At 41.7% G+C, this 24,386-nt stretch overlaps 1 protein-coding gene across 2 annotated transcripts in view; it reads left to right on the forward strand.

The window, feature by feature from the left end:
- DCC (DCC netrin 1 receptor) overlaps positions 1-24,386 on the forward strand; it is a 1,013,322-nt gene that overhangs the window by 587,497 nt on the left and 401,439 nt on the right. For both annotated transcript variants that reach the window (XM_090037801.1, XM_090037802.1), the window contains exons 6-7: positions 3,134-3,288; positions 5,869-5,989. In XM_090037801.1, coding sequence (XP_089893927.1) covers positions 3,134-3,288; positions 5,869-5,989 — 276 coding nt within the window. The remainder of the gene's footprint in view (positions 1-3,133; positions 3,289-5,868; positions 5,990-24,386) is intronic.

The following is a 24,386-nucleotide window of genomic DNA, read 5'->3' on the forward strand; positions in this document are numbered from 1 at the left end:
AGACAAAGAGGCCGGAGTGAAGAACCTATTATCCACTCTGTTCTATTGTGTTATCACCGTGACAATCTGATTTCCTTTTGGTAGTGAATTAAATGTTACTGTTTGCTCATTCAATTCTTCTTTCTCCTTTCATCTGGAGTGGATTCATACATATCTGAATAGTATAATATGTTCTTACAAGCAGTATACACATATGTGTCCATATAAGTTGAATTTCTTGCTGCTTGTTTTTATTAATGAAGGTGGCTTAAAAATTATGCTGTGTACTTGGAATATAAAGCGAGGAAGTTTTGTGGTAGCTTTTAGATTCTGCCTTAGGTTATTCCTCACCATTGGACTAGTTTTTGAGAAAAATCTGAATCCCAGCTAACTAAGTTTGCCTTCCCTCCATTTTTTAAAATCTAATCAATTCTTTGGATTTGACACAGAATATTTATTGTGGGTGAAATTTAAAGTCTGTGATATACATGAGGTCAGACCGGATGATTTTTAAGGTCCAGTCTGGTCTTCATTTCTGTGAAGTATAAACCTTCATTGCCCTAGTTCTGGAGCATTGATTGTGGGATTTGTTTCTGGTTTGCCTGTTTGCTTTTAAGTATGTTGAAGATGAGGGATGGTTTTCATGGAAGAGGCTGGGAATAGGCAAGAGACAAGGACAGGCTGGAGGGGCCAAGGACAGGAGGAACTGTAACCTGGAGTAAAACTCTTCAGAACCTAGAACAGAGCCCAAAATTTCTGAATCTCAACATTTCTTTAACATCAGCAAATAGATGAGAAACCTACTGGCAAATGTTGCTTTATATTGCTCCAGGACCTTTCCCTTGTGGATGGGACAACTTACAGTCGGTATCAGTTATTCTCCTAAATCATGTGGCAGTCATTTGTACTGTTGACCCCTGAGAGAAACCATATGGGAGGCAACATTGTTATGTATAGTGGAATTTCAGGCATTTTCTTGGTTTACAATAATAATAATAATTACTGCAGCCGTAGAAGGTTAATGTTGCTAAGTCAAGTACTCAAAAGTTACAAATACTAGTACAATCAAATCCACCCCCTTATTCATATACACCTGGATGCTACATTTTAATTAAATGATCATATTTTCCCTGTAGAGTCTGCTTGATTCAGTGCACAGGTTGAAGGGAATTAATCAAGGTTGTGTAATTAAGGAGTGTATTTTGTGTCAGACCCTGACTTCTTTTGTTACCAAAGTTGGGAAGTATTTAGGAACTGAGGCTAGGGATTATAGACAGAGAAAAGATGGTCTCATTGAAAAAGAAATCTAATGCCATCTCGGAGACATGGATTTTTACCACTGAATTTGCTACAGAAGTCCAGTGTGATATTGGACGCATCACTTAATAAGTTCTAAAGATTGCTTTTAATCATGTGGTGTCTTTCTGTATTCCCAGCTAGAGACCCTGCAGTTTGATTGGTATTAGTGGTAGGTACTTACATTACAGCAAAAACCATTGGGATCTGCATGTAGAACATGTTACAGTTTATATAAAGCTAGAAACCATGAAAAGTCAGAACCCAGGTATATCAGATTGGGCACCTAAAATTAATGGACACTTTCCCCCTTTATTTTATTTGTGTATCTTGGTGTTTCAATTCTTTATCTGTAAAATGAGGATAATATTACCCCTTACCTCCTAGGTAAATTAGTGATGGAGAAGCTCACAGATACTGTAGTATTTAGAACCAGAGGAAAACGTATGAGGAAATGAATATTTCTGTCTTCAGAGATGGGTTTGAATAATGTGAAGGAAGCAAGGCATGGGACAACATGCTGAACAGCAAGGATAAAACACAGTACTGAATCATAGAAAATTAGGGTTGGAAGGGACTGAAGGAGGTCATTTAGTTCAACCCCCCATTCAGAGCAGGACCATCCCCAACTAGATCATCTCAGCCAAGCCTTTGATTACTCAGGTCTTAAAAACCTCCAAGGATGGAGATTTCACAGTCTATGAGCGACTGGTGCCTCCCACCATAAACTATTTATGTAATTAAGATACTAATATATTATAATGCATTGAAATAAGGGCTCTGAATTTAGCATGCAAGGACAACCTTAATTCAGGCATTTTCTGATTTCTTAATGTTTGTCTCTTCAACCTTCAACTTCTTTTAACAAACTTTTGTACACTGGCTACGAAGCTATTATAAGTCAAATATTCAAAATGGCTACTTGAGAAATACAATTCCATTTTCTGTGTCAAATGAAAAGTCATGGGTGCTACTTAAAAATTAATCTAATCTGGCTTCCTAGCAGCTATGAATATGAATATTCAAAAAGTGAACATTGTTCCCTTGCAAAAGCTGATGAACTGTACGTGATTTTTTTTTCTGTGGTGGGTGGGGGCTCATTAGAAATTTGATGTTATTAGCTGTTTTCCTCAAATTGCCAATTTCCATCATACTAGTATTATGGTAGTGATGAAATTAAATTAAATTAGCATAGCATATAGCATACAGCAAAAGTGCGAATACATTATAGTAATACAAGGCAACAGATAATTACTAGCTTAATAAGAATTTGTCCTCAGCAAAGATAATCCACCGTGTTTTTTCTTCCTATTATCATGGACACATATCATTCTTATTGATTAACTCCTCATGTTCTTTAAATTCAATCATTAGTCCTACTAGTTTCTATGAAAATGTCTTGGGTCAAAACACACTTTGTTCTGTATCGATAGCCACTTTAGCCAGTGTGTTTGTCTCAACCTGCATTCCTATATATACATTTTCAGGTAACTTTAGTGGATGACCCCTCATTCATTCAATTCAGGGAACTTTTCATCACATTTTTTTTTGTATACATGTTTTTTTTGCATAAATTGTACCTGTTCTTTTTTCCCCCCAAATTAAATTGTTGATCTTTCCTCTTGGAGAAAGAAACATACACTTGTTAACAGAGACTTTATAACAGGATTCACTATAATAAATGCTTTCCTTAGTATTTACTCTTTAATGAGCTTAAGGTTGAGGGGGATCATTTGAATTACAGATATATTTTCTATTCCTGTCCAATATTTTATAGATTTAGTGAAATTATCAACTTACTGGATGTACACTCGCTCCCAATCATAACTTGTTCTAATTTCCCTTTTTTTCCTTGCAGTTCCTCCATGGTTTTTAATTCGTCCTTCAAACCTCTATGCGTATGAGAGTATGGATATTGAGTTTGAATGTGCTGTCTCTGGTAAGCCCGTCCCTACAGTGGATTGGATCAAGAATGGAGAAGTGGTGATTCCTAGTGATTATTTTCAGATTGTGGTAATTATCTGACCTTTTGCCGTTACCGGTGCACTGCTCGACTGATTGTTCAGCATGTTTTCATTGTTTCTTTATTTACTCTTTTCATAATGGACGTTTCGCCATTAGTAATTTCATACAAACAAGAAACATCTAAGCAGAACAGATCAGCTCTCTCCTGCTGTCTGATGGAAAGAAGAAAAATTACATCACCCAAAGACCTTTGAAGTTATCATGCTAACTTCAGTGGGATTTGGATGCAGTCCTTATTTCTACACTTAGTGGTGGTTTAGATTTTTGTTTAGTCTTTTTTATGGAGATAGAATTAACCATAGATTTTGCATCATACGTCTAATTAAATTAGCAATAAGAGTAATAATCACATGCAACTGACATAGCTACAGTCATGTTAAAGTGCTTTATGGACAAGATGTGATAGGTCCCTCTTCCAAAGAAATTACACCCTGAGATACAAGGTAGCTAGTAAGGGAACAAATGGAAAGAAATATTAATAGGAAGATGACAATTGTCAAGTTAGGGGAACAAAGATTAGAGTACAAGTTACTGATACTTTGATTATCTCTATAAAATAGATGCTCTTCCAAATTACAGAAAGAGGGGGTATGCCACAATGTAACAATCAGAATAAATAAGGACAAAGGAGAAGCAGGGATTTAAAAAATGGAAGCTCCTCATTCCAAGATGCACTGTAATGTGGATTATTTTTAGGTAGACTGAATGGGAAGGGTGAAGATCTTACATGGGAGCTCAGAATTCATGTTTCTATTGGGAATTCACAGAAGTGTGCCAGTCCTTTTGGTTCCCTGTGAAATGGCATTTGTAATCAAAGGAATTAAAAGTGAAAATGCAAGCCTTTTGCCGCAGGTCCATTCAGCATACTGATCTAAAAACTATCTGTGGTGGGGATGCCAGTTGAACAGGCCTGGGGCAAAAGGCCTGCATTTTCACTTCCAGAGTGGAGTGACTCCACTTTTGCCCTGGAATAAAGTGCAATTACTCCACAATAAGCATGTTGCAAATGTGAACCCTCTGATGTAAATCCCAATATTTTGCTTTCAAAGAAACTGATTGATTTTCACTGGTAGACAGTTGCCACTCTGAGATCAAATTATGTCTGGGAAAGAAAGAAGTAACCAAACAGTGGTATAAGTTTTGCAGTGTACTAGTGATCTGCCTGTGCCCTTTCAACCCCAAATGGCATCTTGTTCAGATCCCCTGGACAGCTAGTTTCGTATAGATGGTTAGTTATCTACACCTTTATTATAGTCAGTGTAGTAAAATCTGAAGTAAATTTCTCCATACTAATCATGTCAAGTTTCTATATGACATTAACAGTAGAAATGGCCATTTGACGTCTACACAACTTTTTCACCAGGACAAATTACTGAAAATGTGAACCCACATGATATACCTGTAAACTTCTAGCTGAAGCATGATTGGGAGGATTTTCAAAAGCATTGGCTTAATTCTGCTCTCTTGGCAGTCAGTGGGAGTTTAATCACTGACTTCTATGGAGACGGAGATGAGACTTCTGAACTCTTCTCAAAGTCCCACCTTGAATATGTCCCTACTTAGTATCAAGTGGCTGTGAGAATATGTATAGCGAGGCCATGAACACACATTCTTTTTGTCTTTAACCAACTGCTCATGAGACATGCTCACCTCCTAAACTATGGATCAGATCTTTTTGGGGTGCTCATTTTTGTAATTGATGCACTTTCCTGTAAATAAGATCAGCTATTCACAAGCAGGTTAGGCATCTTATAATTAATAGAATTTACTTCATGACATCTTTTTCTTATGAAGAAGACATACGCTTTTGTATGGCATCATGCACTCATGTTGCTTTGCACGTGTCTTTGTTTTACCGTTCAGAAATCGGACCGCATTAAGAGAGAAATGAGAAATTCTTGAGAAATGGAAAGTCTCATTTTAGGTAAAATGGGGAAAGGGGATTATCCTTTCATAAACTCAAGAAATGTTTCAGCCTAGGCCTAGCTCTCACAAAATCTTCTACCTAGCGAATTATCTCTTAAAAATCCAACATTCACCCCATCACGTAATTCAGCCTGGGCCTGCAGAAGCTATGAACTGAAATCCTTTCCACCAGCTGCACATGTTCACTAGTCCTTCCAGTGCTGTCGATCTCCAGGTCTCTTGCCCTGTCTGAGGGCCTGACCTTCAGAATGCTATTAAACAAAAGTTGGAGGCTCTTTTGCATCCTTCCCAATGCAAAGGCCAATGTACTGCCTACCAAAGCCTTTATATATGTGGCTAAAGTGTTGCAGAGGGTATAGAGCTGGCCCTCTACACCAGAGTGTATTTTACCCTGAGGGCACAAACCCCTGCTAACAAAGTGGTGAAAAGAGAACAAAAGGAGTCAGCAGATTTCTAATGAATGTGCATTTTAGTCCAAACCTCGGGAGGCCCAGCCTGCCTGAGTGGTGGCTGAGGGCTCCTCTGTTGGCACTGCTGTTTCATAGACAGGATGCGGCTGAAGTTCCTTAGTCAGGTACACTCCATTCAATGGCTTTGTCTAATTAATTCCCTCTACCTCCCCTTTCCTTTCTCTCTCTTTAGGGTGGCAGCAACTTGCGGATTCTGGGCTTAGTAAAGTCAGATGAAGGTTTTTACCAGTGTGTGGCTGAAAATGATGCTGGCAATGCACAGACCAGTGCGCAGCTAATCATCCCTGAGCCTGGTAAGATGCAAAGGACACACAAAATCGTATCTGTAATTAATACTATTAGCATCAAAATCCCAGTTGGGCACCTCTGATTTTTGTTCCCTCTGCTTTCACACTTACAGTCCTATTAAAAAATATTTAGTTTGCCGGATGGCTTATCTTGGAACAGCAGGGTCCCTGTCTGCATGAAGGGAGGCTTAGGTCTGTCCTGGTGTAACCTTGAGCCTCTTGTTTGCTGGGGCAATTACAGATGCTAGGTGCACCCAAGACATGACAGCAGAGGTCACGTTCCCTGCCTGAAAAATCAAAGATGTGTCTTGCCTTTCGCCCACTGGGTTCATCTTGCTGATATACGAGATGAGGCTGGGGATTATGTAGGCCAGGAGGAGGAGAAGATGTTTGGAAGGAAACAGAATGGACAGAAAATACACATGGCTGCACATTAAATAGTTTTAAAATATTTGTTTTGAGGGGATAAGGGACAAAGTTTTTCACTGGGATAAGCAAGATAGCAAAGTGGCATATTTAAAAGGTTAATATTTTTTTTTATGGGAAGAAGGTGGGGGTAAATATAGTGCTGTCACACTGAAATGAAGAGATTTGCTTGTATTATAAGCCACCTCTTTTTGTGCCAGAACTAGCAGGGACTGTGTGTTTCTGTATTTGAAGTTAAACCAGGTAAATTTATGACTTCTTCAGTCGGATTATGTAAAACCTGCATAAACACCACACGTGATTTCTGTGTTTTGGGAAAAAGTATGCTTTGGAGTTTATTTCTTCTGTGATTGTGTGTGTGGAGTTGTCACAGTGAGCTGTCAAGAAGCAAATGCTCAGAAGTAACAAATCAGTCACCTGCTGATGTGGACTGGGAAAGGTAGAAACATACTGTAGAAAAAGTAGAAACAGTTGTTGATTATTTAATGACAGCTGTAATGATCGTGTCTGATCTCCTTCAGTGTATGCTGTAGCACGTCTTTTGCCAAGTGTATATGAGCAATTATATATACAAATTTTGTGTGTGTGTATTTGTATATATATGTGTGTGTGTGTGTGTATAGGATTTAGTCAAATCCTGCCCTTATTTAAAAACAAAACAAAACAAAAAACAACAAAAACTGCAGTTTTCTCCAGTAAGAGGCCATAAATCTATAAACCCCATGCACCGTGTTTAGGCTGTTACAGTGCAATACAACAAGAATATGACCGAGGTGTTCAGGACTACTGATTTCTATAAGTACCTGGATCTCTCAGGCTGTCATGCTTTAAACTGTCATATGAAAGGTAGCTGCACTACAGCAAAAATGCAAGTGTTAGCTCCCTGTGGATAGAACTAAGATGACTCTGCTAGGGTACAGTACTCCTCACTGAGTATTTGTATGTCTCATCTTCCTGGTTCACAGGTTTCTGCACTCATCTACATAAAATGAACAAAAAAATGGAAACAGGGTGAATGATCCTTTCTTTTTACCCGTGTGCAGAATGAATAACCCGAGCACAAATATTGCACCTCTTAGAAGTCTGTCTGGCCCTTATTTTCTCACTGTTGCTGTCCAACACTTGCTCCACTAGCACCTTCTTTCCCTTGCCTCTCCAAATATGAAACTGGCAGCTCTTTATCCCAAACCCCTAGCTTGCTCCCCTGTGCAGCAGACACGGATCTAGTTGTGATCTGTGCCCTACTACCAAGGAATACAGCTATATGGCGTACTGAGAAACCTGGGCAGCACAGAATTGGAGGACAAACCTATGGAGAGAATTATGATTTCTAATGAGATGCTTCATGGTGCTCTCGGTGCTGAGACTTTCAATAGTCTGCGTGAACTTAGTGGCGATGCAGAAGGTTTGGACTGCCTGCTGCTGTCTGTCTGGCATGTTGCATTTTGCTTCATGTTTATATGCACAGATGAGCGTTTCTCCTCTCCTTTCTTTGCAGAATCACAAGCGACTAGTAGTGGCTCTGGCTTCAAGTGGGAATTAAGAAGGTGCTTTTCTGTCAAAGTAAATATACCTATCACTTAGCCCCCCTGGTATTTAAGAAGGGCAGCTGGCATCAGAGAGATGCAACGCCACTCAGAAAAACAACTTTCTAGCTATTAAACCTCACCGTGGGGAACCGCACCATTTTGCTGTTTGTTTCTGGTCTGGTTTAAGCTGAATCTCGCATTCATCACATGCATGCGGAGTGTATTTAGACAGGTGCAAGCCTGGAGGAAAGGGGCTATCCTCCACTGCAATGTGGTTTAATCTATCACTAGGACCAGCCTAAAGGAAATGGGATCATTCATTACTGCTCCCACCTAGGTGTTCAAATGCTGTCAGTAAATTCTGCACTCTTGGTCAGGGTTTATTATGTTTGGCATTGGTTTACAATGAAGGGAAAAGAAAATGAAGACAAAACCCTAAAGAGCCATGGGACACCATTGTAACTGTCTCCATTTCCCTTTATAAATGATGGATTACTTTTTCCTGGCTATTTAATCAGATCTTCAAACAATGCCACTCCAATTCCTCTGAGATGTGGAGAAGGCCAGCGTGCACAGATGGTAGAGAAGCCAGCTATAAATACAAATTAAGTGATGGGGCTGACCACGGTGAGAAGAACATAGCCTTCTCTGTTTAAATGTTGTCAATATATGGTCACCATATATTTCACACTCAGTGTGAGCTCTGCATTGCACAGCTGTTCGGTTTTGGCCTGTCCACAGGCGTCAGACTAAGAGTTACCCTTGGCAACCGTGACAATCTGCTTCTTGCCGAGGCAGAGACAATGACCTATTAAAGCCAGCATTTGCTGTTGGTGGGTAGTTATGAGAGCCTAATGAAGTTTCAATATAGTCTTTTATAAATAGTTGTCAACTTCTTTTTGCAACCATTAATTAAAAGGAAGAAAGTCCAAAACATGTAAAAGAGCTAACTGAGTTTTCTTTCTGTAAAAGGTAGGATGAGGCCTACGAAGAAAACCTTTTAGATAAAATAATAGCGTGTTTATTGCCTAAGTAACGTTGTGGGGAGAACAGACAATCCTTTTTTTTTTCCCACTAGGCAAATTATAGGGCTACGGCTGCTGGTTTTTAATTAAATGTAATAATAATTACGTTATTATTCTTCAATTAAATTCAAATGTTGTTGACCAGGAGGTGGATTAAAAGTAGGTGTCTCCATCCATGTAAGGACTAATGTATTCACTCTCAGGGGATGGCTAATAATCTGGCCTTGTGGATGGGGTAAACTAGAGATACTTAAGGTCTTTTTCTCTCCCTAGATACAATCATGCTGCTCTAATTAAAAACCCTACATTTTGCCATATAGACATATGGGTTACACAGCTGATTCTCACCCCACTGAACAGTGAAATCAGGAGCAACATCACTAGAGTCAGGTATAAAAACAAAAGGAGACAAAACCAGAGTCTGGGCCATAAATAATGTCCAGTGTAAATACTGCAGTATGCTAAACTCAAACTGGACAACACTAAAATGAACAAGGCAAACCAACTGGGTGGTGAGTTTACACAGATAATAACCTTTACTTCTAGATATCCAGCCAGGGTTATAGGATACTAAGTACCATTTAGATATGTATTGGTTAGACTTTTAGCAGCCAGTGGACCCCTGGGAAAAGAAAATAGCTGAGATTTTGACCTTTGAGGCATTATATTTAGCACTATGTATGGGTAAATATCAAGCGTAGAGGTGGTCTACAGTGTACCATTTAATCAGCCCATCAGAACTATGTTCCTAGACTGAGAAAAGACATTTTCAGGTAGTAATTCTCTTCTGAGGACAGGAGGGTGATCCAGGCTGACCTGGACAGGCTCAGCAAATGGGCAGACAAGAACATAACAGTGTTTAACACCAAAAAATGCAAGGTTCTCCACCTTGGGAAGAAAAACCTGCAGCACCCTTATAGGCTTGGCAGTGCTACGCTGGCTAGCACTACGGACGAAAGGGGTCAGGATTGACCACAAGATGAACATGAGCCTTCAGTGTGATGCTGCTGCTAGTAAAGCAAGCAAAATGCTGGCTTGCGTCTACAGAGGCTTCTCAAGTAAATCCCAGGACGTCGTTCTCCCTCTGTGCTCAGCCTTGGTGAGGCCGCAGCTGGAGTACTGCATCCAGTTTTGGGCTCCACAATTCAAAAAGGTTGTGGAGAAGCTTGAGAGAGTCCAGAGGAAAGCCACATGCCTGATCAGAGGTCAGGAAAACAGACCTTAGGATGAGAGGCTGAGAGCTGTGGGACTCTTTAGCCTAGAAAGGCGCAGGCTCAGCGGTGATCTGGTGGCCACCTAAAAGTTTATTAGGGATGGCCACCAGGATCTGGGGGAACGTCTGTTCACCAGAGCGCCCCAAGGGATGACGAGGTCAAATGGTCACAAACTCCTCCGTGACCGATTCAGGCTGGACATGAGGAAGAACTTCTTTACTGTCCGAGCCCCCAGGGTTTGGAATAGCCTGCCCCCGGAGGTGGTTCAAGCACCTACATTGAACACCTTCAAAAGCATATTGGATGTTTGTCTTGCTGGGATCCTATGACCCCAGCTGACTTCCTGCCCCTGGGGCAGGGGGCTGGACTCGATGATCTTTCGAGGTCCCTTCCAGCTCTAATGTCTATGAAATCTTCTTTTACATTAGCAAGAATTATTCATGTCATCATCTTTGAGCTATAGTTTGGAGTGATTGCTCCCTTCTCATCATCATTAAGACTGCATTCATTGTCTTGTTATAATTATCCCCTTTGTATCTCTTTAAAAAGAATAAAGCAGTATCACCAAACAAAAGCCTCTCATCTTTTGCCCCTCCATTCCCTTATGTCTTCAGTGTCTTTCAGATCTCCAAGGCTTTCTCCATTTGTTTTCTGCCAGTGGAAAACCATCCATATAGGTTGTCTACAGGTCTGTAGGAATGTCTGTAAGCCTTAGGAGTCCTCAGTATGCATTTGGAAAAGCATGTGCAGACCAAAAGGGACTGTTTGACAGAGGTATTTTGTTAACTAGTTATTTTAAAATTTTAGAACTTCCCCAAACCTGTTATTTATACATAAAAAATGGCATTGTTGCAAATGATAGACACGTATAGCAACAGGTATTGAGGAAAGTGTTCCAGATAATTGTTTTCCCTTAATGAATGTACAAACAATAATTTGTTTACAGGCCATAGTTTGTACAAATATCCATCCTTGGTTACTTGTTCAGTGATTGGACTTCACTTTAATACAAAATGTGAAAGAGCAGAAAAAAGAAACTAGCAAAGAGAGATCTGAAATAACTCTCAGAAACAGTAGGATAATTGTTAACTATGTTTCAGCAATTAATTCCTTGCTAGGCAAACTTTAGCTTAGGGATGTACACTTTACTATGGATTTGCAAAAATATTATTAATCATTGTGTGCTCCCGGCATTATAAGCAGTAGCTAACTTGCAAACAAAGCAATAAAGAAAATCATCTGTTACAGAAGATAACTAATCAGCTGAAAAGGCACAAAGCCTGTTTGTTTTGTTCCACAAAGTCTGCATTTTACCAATTTAATAATAGATTATTGTATGTCTAGCCTTTGCTACAGGAAGTGGGAGGGACAGAGGACAGCAGTTGGAAATATACAGTTTGAAACTCCATACTATGGAGCATTGAGAATAATAAGCAGAACGTGTTCTAAGTTTTATTTCCCAAAATGATACTTTACGAATGGTGTCTTGATGTTTGAGAATGCTCTACAATAGGATACTATAGGAAGGAATATCTTGTCAGAGAGACTAGCAAGAAAAAACCCTAAAAGGGGTCTCATCCTTAATAACTGACACAGGACAGCCAATGTTCCCTCTAAGGTTTAGCGATCCGGGAGCAATCGTGGCTGGGAGTGTGTGGGTATCTCAGTGTGCCCGCCCTTCCCTCCTCCTGCAGCAGTCTGTGGCTGGATTGGGACAGGTGGCAAATGGCTGGATGCGAAGCTGGTGGCAGCAGTGCGGGGAGCATTAGTGCCCCCTTGCTATGGCACTGGGAGTCCCCCCAGACCGAAACATGGGGCCCATGGCCCCCAACACCCCTTCATCAGTACGCCAATGTGTACATGGCTTTAAAAAGTTATTGCGCGGCATGATTTTTTATCGTGTATGGCCACACACACACGCAGCTTAGAAGGAACGCTGGTGACAATCTTGGGTGTCATGAAATGGATGCTTTGTGGTATGGAGATGATACTTGATCTCTGAGTGTGTCCTAAAATGATGTTTCTGAACGTCATTGTTTTGGGTTCAGTTTATATTTTATATACATCTCTTTTTTGGAAATTGCTTTTTTCCTCAAATGTATCAAACCTTCACAACATATCAGCTCATCAGCTTGGCACCTAACAGTTTCAGTGTTTTCACATGCACAAGATTTTAGTGTGGATTTTACATCTGGTGGGCTTAGATCCTGACATTTAAGAACTGCTTTCCCATGCTAGATTGACTCCAACTGTTGACCGTAATCTGCTCCTGTCCCTAATATGGGGGAGAGATTCAGCAAGGTACTACTTGTCCATTACATATTAATACTCAGTACAACTTTTTCACGCAAAAAGAGATTCCTTCTCTATATTAATGGTCAGGAGTTGTGCATAGATTATTTTTATAAATTCAGTTGTTCTTAGTTCTTTTTGAGAAACCAAAACGATGTCTAATTGACTTATGGCTTAATTCACAATAAAGAAGTTGCATGTTGGATAATGAAGAATGTCCTTCTAACTGTTAGAGTGAAACCAGCTACCTGGGGATATTGTGAAATCTTCTTCATTGAAAGTTTCTAAGAACAGTTAAAAAAAACAAAAAAAAAACCTGTTCGGAAAAGTCTAACGATACTTGATCCAGCCTCATTGCAAAGGTTGAACTAAGCAATCTCATGAGGTCCCTGAAGGCCCTATGCTTCTAGAGCAAACACATTTCACAATCTGGGCAGCTCCCACAGGCAGGATTGTACAACGAGAGTAGTAGGGGCCATTTCAGGAGATATCTTCTAACTTGCAGTGCATTCTTCGAGAGAGTGCATTTTATATTCCCCTCTTTGTCAGTCACAGGGGGCTTCTATTGGCGCTTTTATTCTCTGTTGTTTGAGAGTGTGATGTAACCACCCCTAGTTATCTTTGGTAAAAGGAAGGCAAGCTTGTGTCTCTGAGTATAACATAATAGATGACACATGGCCAAAAAAATCTATTATATAATCATTAGTCTAGAATATTGCCACTGGTGGTCACTTCAAGGGAAAGGCAAAAAACAGCTAAGAACAGAAAAGCCACATGTGGCTGATTGTGAAGTACCATGAATGGGATGATAAATGGTTTCCTGACCCTACTATAATATATTTATGTCTTCAAATGAGAGATTTGATTGCCCTTATTTTAGTATGCATAAGTTTTGTGCTGATCACATTTATCGCACTGTAGCAACTATAAGAAGAATAATGATAATAATACATATAAATTTTATTTATGTATCTTTATGGTGGCCATCACCATAACATCATGACATTTCACAGTGAATTTATAATAAACCTACACAAAAATGCAGTATCAGCTGATTTCCCCCCCCAGCTTAAACAAAACTTCCTGTTTAGATGCCCTGTGACAGAAGCCACCCTTAAAATAATACCTGTGGATAGACGCCTAATTTGGGAGTCTTCCTGGAGGCTTTCTAGTTTGAACTGAAGAAAGTCATCAGAAAGAGTAATTTCTGGACACCCCCCACCCTCCCTGCATCATAAGTGATTTCAGCATTTATGAGGAAGGGTGTTATAGAGATAAAGTCACTAGCCCAGGTCTTCGGTGACGTGGATTCAAGTCCCTGCTTTGCCATAGAATTGCTATGGTACCATTATCAAGTCATGTAGTGTCTGTGCCTTCAGAGGTTGTTTCTACTGAGAGTCTAAAACATGGGTCCACAACGTTTTTGGACAAAGTACCAAAAAGACCCACAACCTCGACCTTGTAAGATGTTGGTGTGCCGGGGCAGACAGCAGAGGAGTCGTGAAGGTCCTGTTCTCTGTTGTGGTGGTGCAGCTTCAGCCCCTTCCCCAAGGCATGAATGCCAAGCAAAATGCCTTGGGGTGCCACACTCTGGCATGTGTGCTTGGGGTTGCCCACTCCTTTAAGGCCTGAACTGAAAGATCAAGGTAATTTTGACTGGCCTGCTCTGTGTTAAAAGAGAACTCCAAATAAAAAACCTGTTGCTCTGAACCCTGGAAGAGACTGCCCCATGCAAATCCAGCTGGCTGAAAGCACAACCAGTTCACAGAGTTTGCAGGCACCTATACACATGCAGAGAGGCTGCTCCGTTGTATTGTAATTACAGAGCATTGGAGCAGAGTCTGTTGGAAAGTGGTAATTACCTTGCTCCAGCAGATTTCAGTGCCGCATGTATCAGCATCCCTGCACTGAAAAATGGTGGTGGGGGCGTTTTAATTAAAGCTTGTTCAATGAGCTTTCAGTGAAGGGACACTGATACACATTACACTTCAGGCGCTCTAATTCGAGTGGCTCTTGGGGCTGCTCTAATTAGTGTCCCCCTCCCAGCTCTCAGAGCACATCTATAACACCCTAAGTGACTCTGAAAAAAGTAACTTCAGCACTTAGAGCTAGATTCACAAGGGGGCTTTGGCGCCATTCACAAAACGACAGGTTGCACCCTTCACTTTCAGTTGTCCATTAGTTAGAGCATTAGGATGCAATCACTCCTCTGCTTGATTTGGAGCTGAGATTTGAATCTGCCTCTCTCAGTGGGTTATTGGCTGTTCTAGGGTGGTCATCTCACACTCCATGGTTGGAGGTACTTTGCTTTGTAACAAATATATCAAGTTCACTGCACCAGGAGAGTGAGAACAGCTCTACAGCCTTCAGTGAGTGCACTCATATGGAAGGCCTGGTTTCTGGTTCTTGCTCCAATTTATATTTAACTACCTATAAAATGAGACAGCTTCTATAAGAGAAATAAAAACCCATTTCAAAACATAATCCTCAATTCATGCCTCAGAGCACACTCCACAGTTACAGCACTTTCCTGAGGACTGGGAGATGCAGATTCTAATCCATCCAAATCAAGCAGGGAAGGGATTTGTACCTGGGTCCCCTGTATCCCAGGTGAAGGCTTTAGACCAGCCTGTGGCACTCATGGGTAGTCTCTGTGCATGGCACAGGACAGATCAGGTAAGGAGCAGGCAGCACAGTGGCAGATAGGGCAATGAGCAGAAAGCAGGGCAGCAGGTTGGGCAGAAGAAAGGATTCAGTGTCACTTGGGGAGGGTGTGAGGCTTAATTTGTGTTACACCTGCCACAATGGATGGCCCCGCCTGCTTTAGACACTGTGCCATTGGAAAAGCATCAGCATATGTTTTTCACTGCATTTTATGGAGTGGTCAATCTTCTATGTATTTTCTGAGCCACTGTAGGATCAAGACCCACAGGCAAGATAAGCAGAGGCATGTTTAGCTTTTGAATACTGCAGAGGTTTAAGCATCAAACTGCCCAATGATCCTGGGATGTCTGTGGTTGTGTGAATGGCCAGTGGTACAAATGTAGGTGCGTGAGAAACTTCGCAGGCATGAACTTGGGTACTAAGGGAATGTATGTAAGTCAAGTATTAGGCGGAAGTTGAGCAAGAAAGTTGAGGATATAAATTTGGACATAACAGGCTAAAGTGATAGGCCTAAGTCTGCCTGATCTGTTTAGACTTTGTGCCTAAGTCTCTGAAAGTTTCTCTCTGTGAGCCACTCGGATGCTTAAAAAAAAAAGTACAGAATTTCAGAGTGAAGAAAGAAAAGAATAAAATTCTACAGAAATGTCATAGATTTCTAAAGAAACTACTGTAAAAATCTGAAATTTGAGAGGAAGATTTTTGCCTGTAGATCTATAGGGATATACTTATTTTTTCAAGTCTATAGAAAGAAGTTCATTTTGGGGAGAATTACAGAAATGTTCTAATTTCTTATTAAATTAACAATCATTTCTTAAATTCAGCCATTGTACATAATGAACCTGATTTTGTATTTATTAATGCATAATGCATAGTAATAAATAATAGTCATGGGAAAACTAGAAGTCAATTTGGTAGCACATTGCATTAAGTGGTGCTAATTACAATATCCCTTACTGTATATTGACTTTACATGGTAACTTCAGAGGAGACACAAGATGGAATGAATAATTGAACAATTAGCCCTAACAGTTCAGGAACTGTTAGAATTTAATTTGCCAGGGTAGCAGCATTGAATGGCTGTATATGCGCATGAAAAGTGATGCATTTCCCAGTACTGTATTAGTTAGCTGGCGATTATTAAGCACAGTTATCAACATCACTTAGTACTGGAACTGTTACTATAAATTTAGAGCTCTGTTTTCTTTTCTTTTAATTTCACCCATGAAAAAGAAGAGACGTATTTTGGCATAAACAAGCATTATGTGAATAACTAGACTTACATACCTGTAAGCCTCATTTCCCAAGGAGGAATTTTTCTGTGCAAAGCAAATATTTTTCCTTGAACAGTTCATCTGATTGTTGCTTATTCAGATCTAGCATAACTTCAGCCTTTTATGTCTTCACTTACAGTAATGCAGCATTTTACACAGTCATCTAAAACTGTAGGATAATCCCTAAAAGCTGATCAGTCAAGTTTTAGCTAAACCTTTTATAGGTTATAGCATCAGATAAGTCTGGGGAGTTCAGACTGTTTATGTTTACTGCTGCGTGCCCCAAACTGTTATCCGTTTCCTTTCCGATCTGAATATGGCAATTCTCAGTATTACTGTGTGCTAAGAAAGTTGATGTATTTTCTGTATTTTCCATTTTGTGAATTTCAGGCTTCTGACCACACAACTGCAAAAACATGTCTCTATTTTAAAGTGCTTATTTATATTGAGCTTTATAATTAAGTGTACATAAAGGACAATGGGAGACTCACTGTACATATAATATTTGTATACACGCATTTACCAGCACACAAAGGAAATCAAGTAGGCTGTGATGATGCAAGAATAATTCAATCTTTTCTTTAAGGGATCAGATAATTAAGTGTTAAAAAGAAACCCCAGTGTATCAGGGTACTTTGTTGAGAGGTAAACAGAACATATACCTTCCATAGGGTATTTGATGTTGACTATAACATGGAATAGGTAAAGAATAGGAAGTGAAGAAACAGAATACAATGATAAAGGAAAAGAGCTATAGCCAACCATAGTGAAATTGCAGTTACCTTAAGTAGAAGATTTCAGTGTAGGTTTCAGGAAAGATAATCAGGGGATTCTTGTTTTTCTCCCGAGTTACTTTGAGAGGAAACCATGACAGAACCATATCCTAATATTCAAGCATGTTAGGGTACCCATGGAGAAATTAAGATCTCAGATTTGCTCTAAGACCCATAAAAAAGGCATTTGGTTTTCTACATTGTTAACTTGTGTCTTCTAATGTAGGCATGTGGATTTGGAAGCCAGTCTTTTTTCTGAGGGCTGGACTTCAAATAAAACATAAGATTTCCTGGGGGAAATCACTCCCTGAGCACAATTGCTGGGCAAGTCTGGCTAAAAGAGAACTAATAGCACTTCCCTGCCTACCAGGAGTGGTGTGAAGGTATTAAAGACTGAGACACTCAGGTGCTAAGTTAATGGTAAGTGGATAAACACCTAAGACAGATGGACCTAGCTACCTTCATATGGGATCTTTCTTTCTACATCAGGGATACCGGCTTGTCAGGTGTACGCACTTGTTTTTTTTCATATCTGAGCTGTGACTCCGCATGCCGTGTGTCAACCCAAAGCGAACTTAATCTAAGAATTAAGACCCATCTTTTCTCATAAATAGAGCAGTCTCTGACAGAGCCTGTGGTGAAGCTGCATCTCTGTGCTCCATTGTAATAAGATTGTATTGCACAACATAGGCCATCTGAGCATTGATTAGTCCTGTAACTACAGCGTGTATGCGGTTCAACCAGGACAAGCGCAGGATGTAGGACAAGCAGGATGTGGTTCAACAAGGACAAGTGCAGAGTGCTGCACCTGGGGAGAGGGAACCAGCATTATGGTTATAGGTTAGGGGCTGGCCCTCTCAGCAGCACAGAGGCAGCGAGGGATCTTGGAGTCAGGATTGACTCCAGGATGAATATAAGTCACTAGTGCGACGAAGCAATAGGCAGAGCCAACCGCACCCTGTCCTGCATCACCAGGGGCATCACTAACAGGTCCCGAGAGGTCTTGCTCCCCCTCTGTACGGCGCTGGTCAGGCCGCAGCTGGAGTCCTGTGTCCAGGTCTGGGCGCCGCACTTCCAGAGGGACGTGGAGAACCTGGAGAGGGTCCAGAGAAGGCCACTCGTGTGGTTGGGGGCCTCTGTAGCCAGCTCTATGAGGAGGGGCTGAGGGACCTGAATCTCTTCAGTCTCTGCAAGAGGAGACTGAGGGGAGATCTTGTGGCTGCCTACAATCTTATCGGGGGCCACCAGCAGGGACTCGGGGAAAGTCTGTTCACCAGGGCCCCCCTTGGAGTCACCAGGAACAATGGCCACAACCTGAGGGAGGATAGGTTTAGGTTGGATATTAGGAAGAACTACTTCAGTGTAAGGGTGGCCAGAGCCTGGAATTAGGCTGCCCAGAGAGGTGGTGCTCTCATCTTCCCTGGAGATCTTCAAGAGGAGACTGGACAGGCACCTGGCTGGGGTCTTATGACCCCCCACCCCCAGTGCTCCTTCCTGCCCATGGCAGGGGTCGGACTCGATGATCTGTCTAGGTCCCTTCCCACTCATTGATTTTATGACTCTGTCTGAAAGGACAGGGCTAAGGCATGGCACTTCTACATGTGACCTCCCAAATTCAGGATGTTTGTTCTGTCTCAGAGTTCTTGAAATACACTTTGTCTTTTATTTAGACTGTCGTCAAAGTCTAAATAAAAGACAAAGATGGCATTTGGAGTATGATTTAGGCTGTAATAACATTTTCAGAACCTTTACTATTACCTATAGTACCTTTAATGTTACCTGTAGTAACATTTTCAGTATCTTTCAGCATATCTGATTCCTTTCAGGATCTCCCTATGGTTCATTAACCTTTGGTTAAGAAACCCAAAATAAAACCATCCCTTGTACACAGTAGAGGCCCAGCCTAAGCCTTCTCCTCAAGCGTCCTCTCAAAGCTGTTCAGGAGCATAATCTTTCCCATGGGAAAATATATGTAGATATAGATACACACACCCCATGGAAACATTTTGATTGTTGTCAAAATGTGTCATGAATGTGTAGTTTTGTGTCAGGAAGTGAAAGGCATGGTTACTTTTCAACAAAAAGCATGGGGGGAGGGGAAGGTCGTTTGTTGATGGATGGATGAACACTGGAGGGTGTTTTTTAAAATTAATTAATATATTTGTTTTTGTTTTCCAATGACAGATTGATATGTTTCAAATTAGATATATGCTTTCCACAAATATTTTTTGTTCAAGAACAGAAATTCTATTTTAAAATAAAAGTAGAGATAAAAAGTTTTAAACCAGCTGATGCATTGATGCAGTGCAGTTCTAGCTTTTTTCTTCAGGCCTTTCTGTTGGGACCCTTATTCCTTCACAGCAGCACGTCACATTTACTCTACTCATCCTGATGGCTTTAACAAGAGAAACCTCTGGCAATGGGTCAGCAGACCTTACTTAGTGGCTCTGTGCAGGGTTTTAATTCTCACTAATCAGACCCACAGAAGAATTTTGCATTTCTTTCTGGTATAATAGTCTCTGTCATAGCAGCCCTCTAGTATGGAGTTATTTCTAAAAATATAATCAGTTGCAAAGTTCTGCCTTGCAAAATGAACCTGCTTACATCTTTTTCTATAATGGGCCCAATAGAATAAAAAAGCTTTAGATCTCTCGCTGGTATAACCTATGTCCATGTATTTCATACCTATGGCACAGTACTAAAGACTGTTTTCTTCTGAGTAATTGAGAACCTCACCGCATCAGTGATGTGCTTTGTTATAAAAGGACAGCATGGGGATAATCAGCCTAGGATAACAACAAAAAAATGTTGTCAATGGCACTCTGAGGACCGGTATCTCAGGACTGCACCAGTACAGGCTGGGGACAGACTGGCAAAGCAGCAGCTCTGCAAAAAGGTCCTGGGGGGTTACAGTGGACAACAAGCAGGATGTGAGCCAGCAGTGCCCTTGTTGCCAAGAAGGGCTAATGGCATACAGGGCTGCATTGGTAGGTAAGTTTCCAGGAGATCCAGACAAGTGATTGTTCCTCTCTATTCAGCGCTGGTGAGGCCACATCTGGAGTCCTGTGTTCAGTTTTGGGCCCCACTCTACAGAAAGGATGTGGACAGATTGGAGATCCCAGCAGAGGGCAAAAAAAAATGGTAAGGGAGCTGGGGGACAAAACTTATGAGGAGAGGCAGAGGGAAATGGGCTTATTTACTCTGGAGAAGAAAAGACTGAGAGGGGGGATTTAATTAGCAGCCTTCAACTCCCTGAAGGGTGTTTGCAAAGAGGTTGGAGCTGGACTGTTCTCAGTGGTGGCAGATGACAGAACAAGGAGCAATGGGCTCAAGTTGCAGCTAGGGAAGTTTGGTTGGATATTAGGAAAACGTTCTCACTAGGAGGGTACTAAAACACCAGAACAGGTTACCCAGAGAGGTTGTGGACCCTCCATCCTTGGAGGTTTTTAAGACCCAGCTAGACAAAACCTTGGCTGGGATGATAGAGGTTGGGATGGAGCTGCATTGAGAAGAGGGTTGGACTAGATAACCCGTGGAGGTCCCTTCTAACCCTACTTTTCTATGGCTATGGAATATATTTTTACTATAGGGTGCTTGTACACATGATGCCATTACCATGTACATGTGACAGAAATTTCACTTTGTGTGGCTTAATGGCATCGCACTGTACACATACAAGAGTTTTGGGGGGTTTAAAATGAGGTTGCATTATTGGAAACTACACTACATCCCAATGTACCTTAGTTTGCAATGAGGTGTTGCAGCTATAAGTCAGCTCACCCCCTGGCTGCAGGAGAGGCAGGCAGGCTCTGCCAAAAAAAATAAATATAAAAGGATCAGGCCCTGCACCGCTTCTGCCGTCAGCAAGTACCTGAAGGCAGAAGCGGTGAGGGACCTGATCCTTTTTATTTTTTTTGGCAGAGCCTGCCTGCCTCTCCCTCAACCAAGGAGCAAGCTGTTTGGTAGCTGAGCAGCCCCTGAGCTGCGGGGGACCTCGGTCCTTCCTTCTGTGGTGGCAATGCCTCCTGGGGATGCCCTGGCAAGCTGCTAGCAGGCCAGTTGCTGCCCTAGCAATGGGTCAGCAAAGAGTTGAATTGGGCCCCAGGAGCTCCTCTGAGCTGGAGCAGCACCTGGCAGCTCATCCGAGCAGCCCCGAGGGGGAGCTGCCAACATAGAGGGAAGGATTGTGGCCCCCTAAAGCTCAGGGCCCGCTCGGCCCACTGACAGCTCACGCCCTGGCTGTGGGCAGGCTCTGCCAAAAAAAAAAGGTTTGGACCCCTCACCATAACAGTGACAGAATGATAAGACCCTTAAATCGAAATGGTGGGTTTTCAAATAAAAACCTACCATTTCAATTTAAGGGTATAGAATGCAACCCTAAGAATGAACCCCCTGGCACGTGTACAAGTGCGCCCAGTAGCAAAGATGGCCATTTTCTTCTTTCCAGGGGTGTGTGTCCATCCTTTTTATGTGAAGCAAAAATAAAATATTTTTCTCAGTGTTTCAAAAGATTAGAGCCTAGAAAAGAATTAAAAGAGGAAGGGCAAGCTTTGGCTTTCTGCCACCTGGAAATAAAATCCATTTAATTCACCCTGACTATCCTTGTTATAGTGTTAAATATAGACTAAATAGTTTAATATGGATTTATGTAATGAGCTCATAAATTGATTTTGCAGTGCAAGCTCAGTTTAGAGTTTAGGAACAGACAGTCTTTTAATAAGATCAAAACAGCATTCTTGCATTCTGACAATTCAGGCCGTGGTCTTGTTGATGAAGAAGATGATGGCTTTTTTGTTTGGTTTCTGATTTGGCATCTGACCCATTACTACCCAGCCTCTCTCCTTATTCATTTATTTATTTACAAGTCTAGGATCAGAAATGCAAGAAGTGAAGGGGAACCCTTCTTCAGGCTCCTATGGGAGAAAACAGGCATGTTTCTTGTAGGAATGCAAATATATTAATTCTTTGAGTGACAGGATAAAACAGGCTTCTTGTTTCCCCTGTTTTCTTTTCTGTCCCTCCCTCCTCACCCCACCTTCTCTGCCTTCGGGAACAATCTTATTCACCTTACTTAAACATGAATTATTTAACTTGGGAGATTGGCTGATTATTTGTGGAATGCAATTCCTTGGAAGTTTAGGAGATGAATCCTTGGGAAAGTACCTCTTTCATCCAACCCCCTCCTGCCTGGCTCAGTGGCCTCTGTTAGATGTAATTGTAATTGGTGTCTGGGTTGGGATGACAGTGTCAGCCTATCATTTCAGGGTTTAGAGCTGTACATTGGATAGCCAGATTTGTAATTATAATGTGCTTTTTTTCCCTATTTATATTCAGCAGCATTCTCGCCTTGCTATACCACCCCTGGAAGTGAGAGATTGGTAATAGGGAGGGGAGGCTTTGTAGCAGCCAAATCCACCCTTTGCTTAGAATACACTCCGATTCTCCGAGGTATAAAAGGCCAAGGTGAACAGTTCTTAAAGGTTAAGATTTACAGTCCTGGAGGACTTAATCTAAAATCTGTCCTTGTCAAAATTAAACATGGCTGCCCCTCCAGTAATATTAATTGGAACATTATATTAGTATGAGGTTCAAGTCAGGGGTTTATCAATTCTCTGAGCTTAGCTGTTGCCCTGGTCCAATCCCTATGTGGAATGTTTCTGTTCACATAGTTTTCTAAGGAAGTTTACCGTATTTTTCAGGCAAGGTCCTGATTCTGATTTCAGTTACACCCTTGCAGATCCAAATTTACCTCATTAAAGTTGCCAAGTTTACATGGGTGTAACTGAGAACAGAACATTTTCAAAGCTGTAATACGATTTTTGCAATCATAGAAGTTAATTTTAAAAAGGACTTGGTTAGAAAAATGGACACACTGATTGTTATTCACTGTGTGCAAATTGTGGCTGTATAAGGAGTGAGCATTAGTGGTTGTCAAGCTTGTTAGACTTGGGCTGCCCTTCAAAAATGCTCGAGAAATGGGATCATGACCAGCAGGGTCTGAAAGTGTCCCAGTGGCCAATATCTTATTTGAATCTCTGGGTTTATTTTGTGAATCAGGTTTGCACACTGAACATTGTTTGCACACTGAATGTGTTTTATGGTACTTTGGGACACCCTTGAATGGATTTCAAGGCACTCCAGAGTGCTGCATCTCCCTGGCTGAGAATTAATCTGTCTCTAGCAGAAGCACCATTTTCCCCCCTAAGTGTACCACTGTAGCAAGGATCAAACCCCTAGGGGCTGTGATGCTTCTTTATGGTCACACAACTCCTGCTTTGCTCTGGTTCGATGGGTGCCCTCCCTTTTCTTTCACCTGCCACACCTTGATGTGTACTATGAGAGACCACCCTTGGGTCCCAGATTGTTTATTTCTTGGCCACTGGGACCCCACAGGTCATGATCCCACCCCTCGAGCACTAAGTGGGCTCTCTTGGCCTATCCATGGCCCCGGGGCATATGCCACCTTAAGGGCTATTTGTGAACTCCAGCCACCCCCATAGTCATGCCCATGTCTTACAGATTTTATTGTTCACTTATTCTTATCATGCTTCCTTAGGCCTCTTCATCTTTGTTGGAGCCTCGGTCTTCCCAGCCTCTGCCTCTTTCCGTTAGCTGGGACCTTTAGCCCAGGACCACTGTGCTGGACCTGGCTTCTGGGTTTCATCCCCTCTTGGGCACTGGGCCCCCCTGGCCCTGCCCCTGGCCTTGGCATCTGCCCTTTTCAGGCACTGGGGCCCCTGACCCTGCCTGGCTTCTGCTCCTGCTAGGCTTCTGCCTCTCTCTAGGCTTCATCCACCCTTTGGCTTAAGCCTCCTTTGTGTCCTGAGCCTGGGCCCCTAGCAGGGCTCTAAACACTAGCATGCCCCTTGCATCCTGCTCTTGGCTAACTGTAATGTGCCCCTTAGGTACCCCAGTGTGGCCTCCTCATCTCTCCTTGTTGCTAATCCCAGACCACCGGTAACGTAAAACAAAACAAAACAAAAAAATATGAGCCCCTAACTGCAGCTAAAACTCTAAGCTCACAGACTGTATAATAAAACCCTCCTTATCCTGGGTCTTACCTCCCTGCAGACCCTCAGCTCCTGATTTGCTGTCTCCAGGTATAGCAGCATCTCAGTCAGCTGTTCAGATACAGCCATCTCACTGCAGAGTTCTTCCCTTTGGTGCCTGCAGGGCCAGACTGGCTGCTTGGTCTCAGGCATTGATTTT

This window comes from Crocodylus siamensis, chromosome 3, assembly GCF_052110815.1.
Source record: "Crocodylus siamensis isolate JL-2025a chromosome 3, ASM5211081v1, whole genome shotgun sequence".
Lineage (NCBI taxonomy): Eukaryota > Metazoa > Chordata > Crocodylia > Crocodylidae > Crocodylus > Crocodylus siamensis.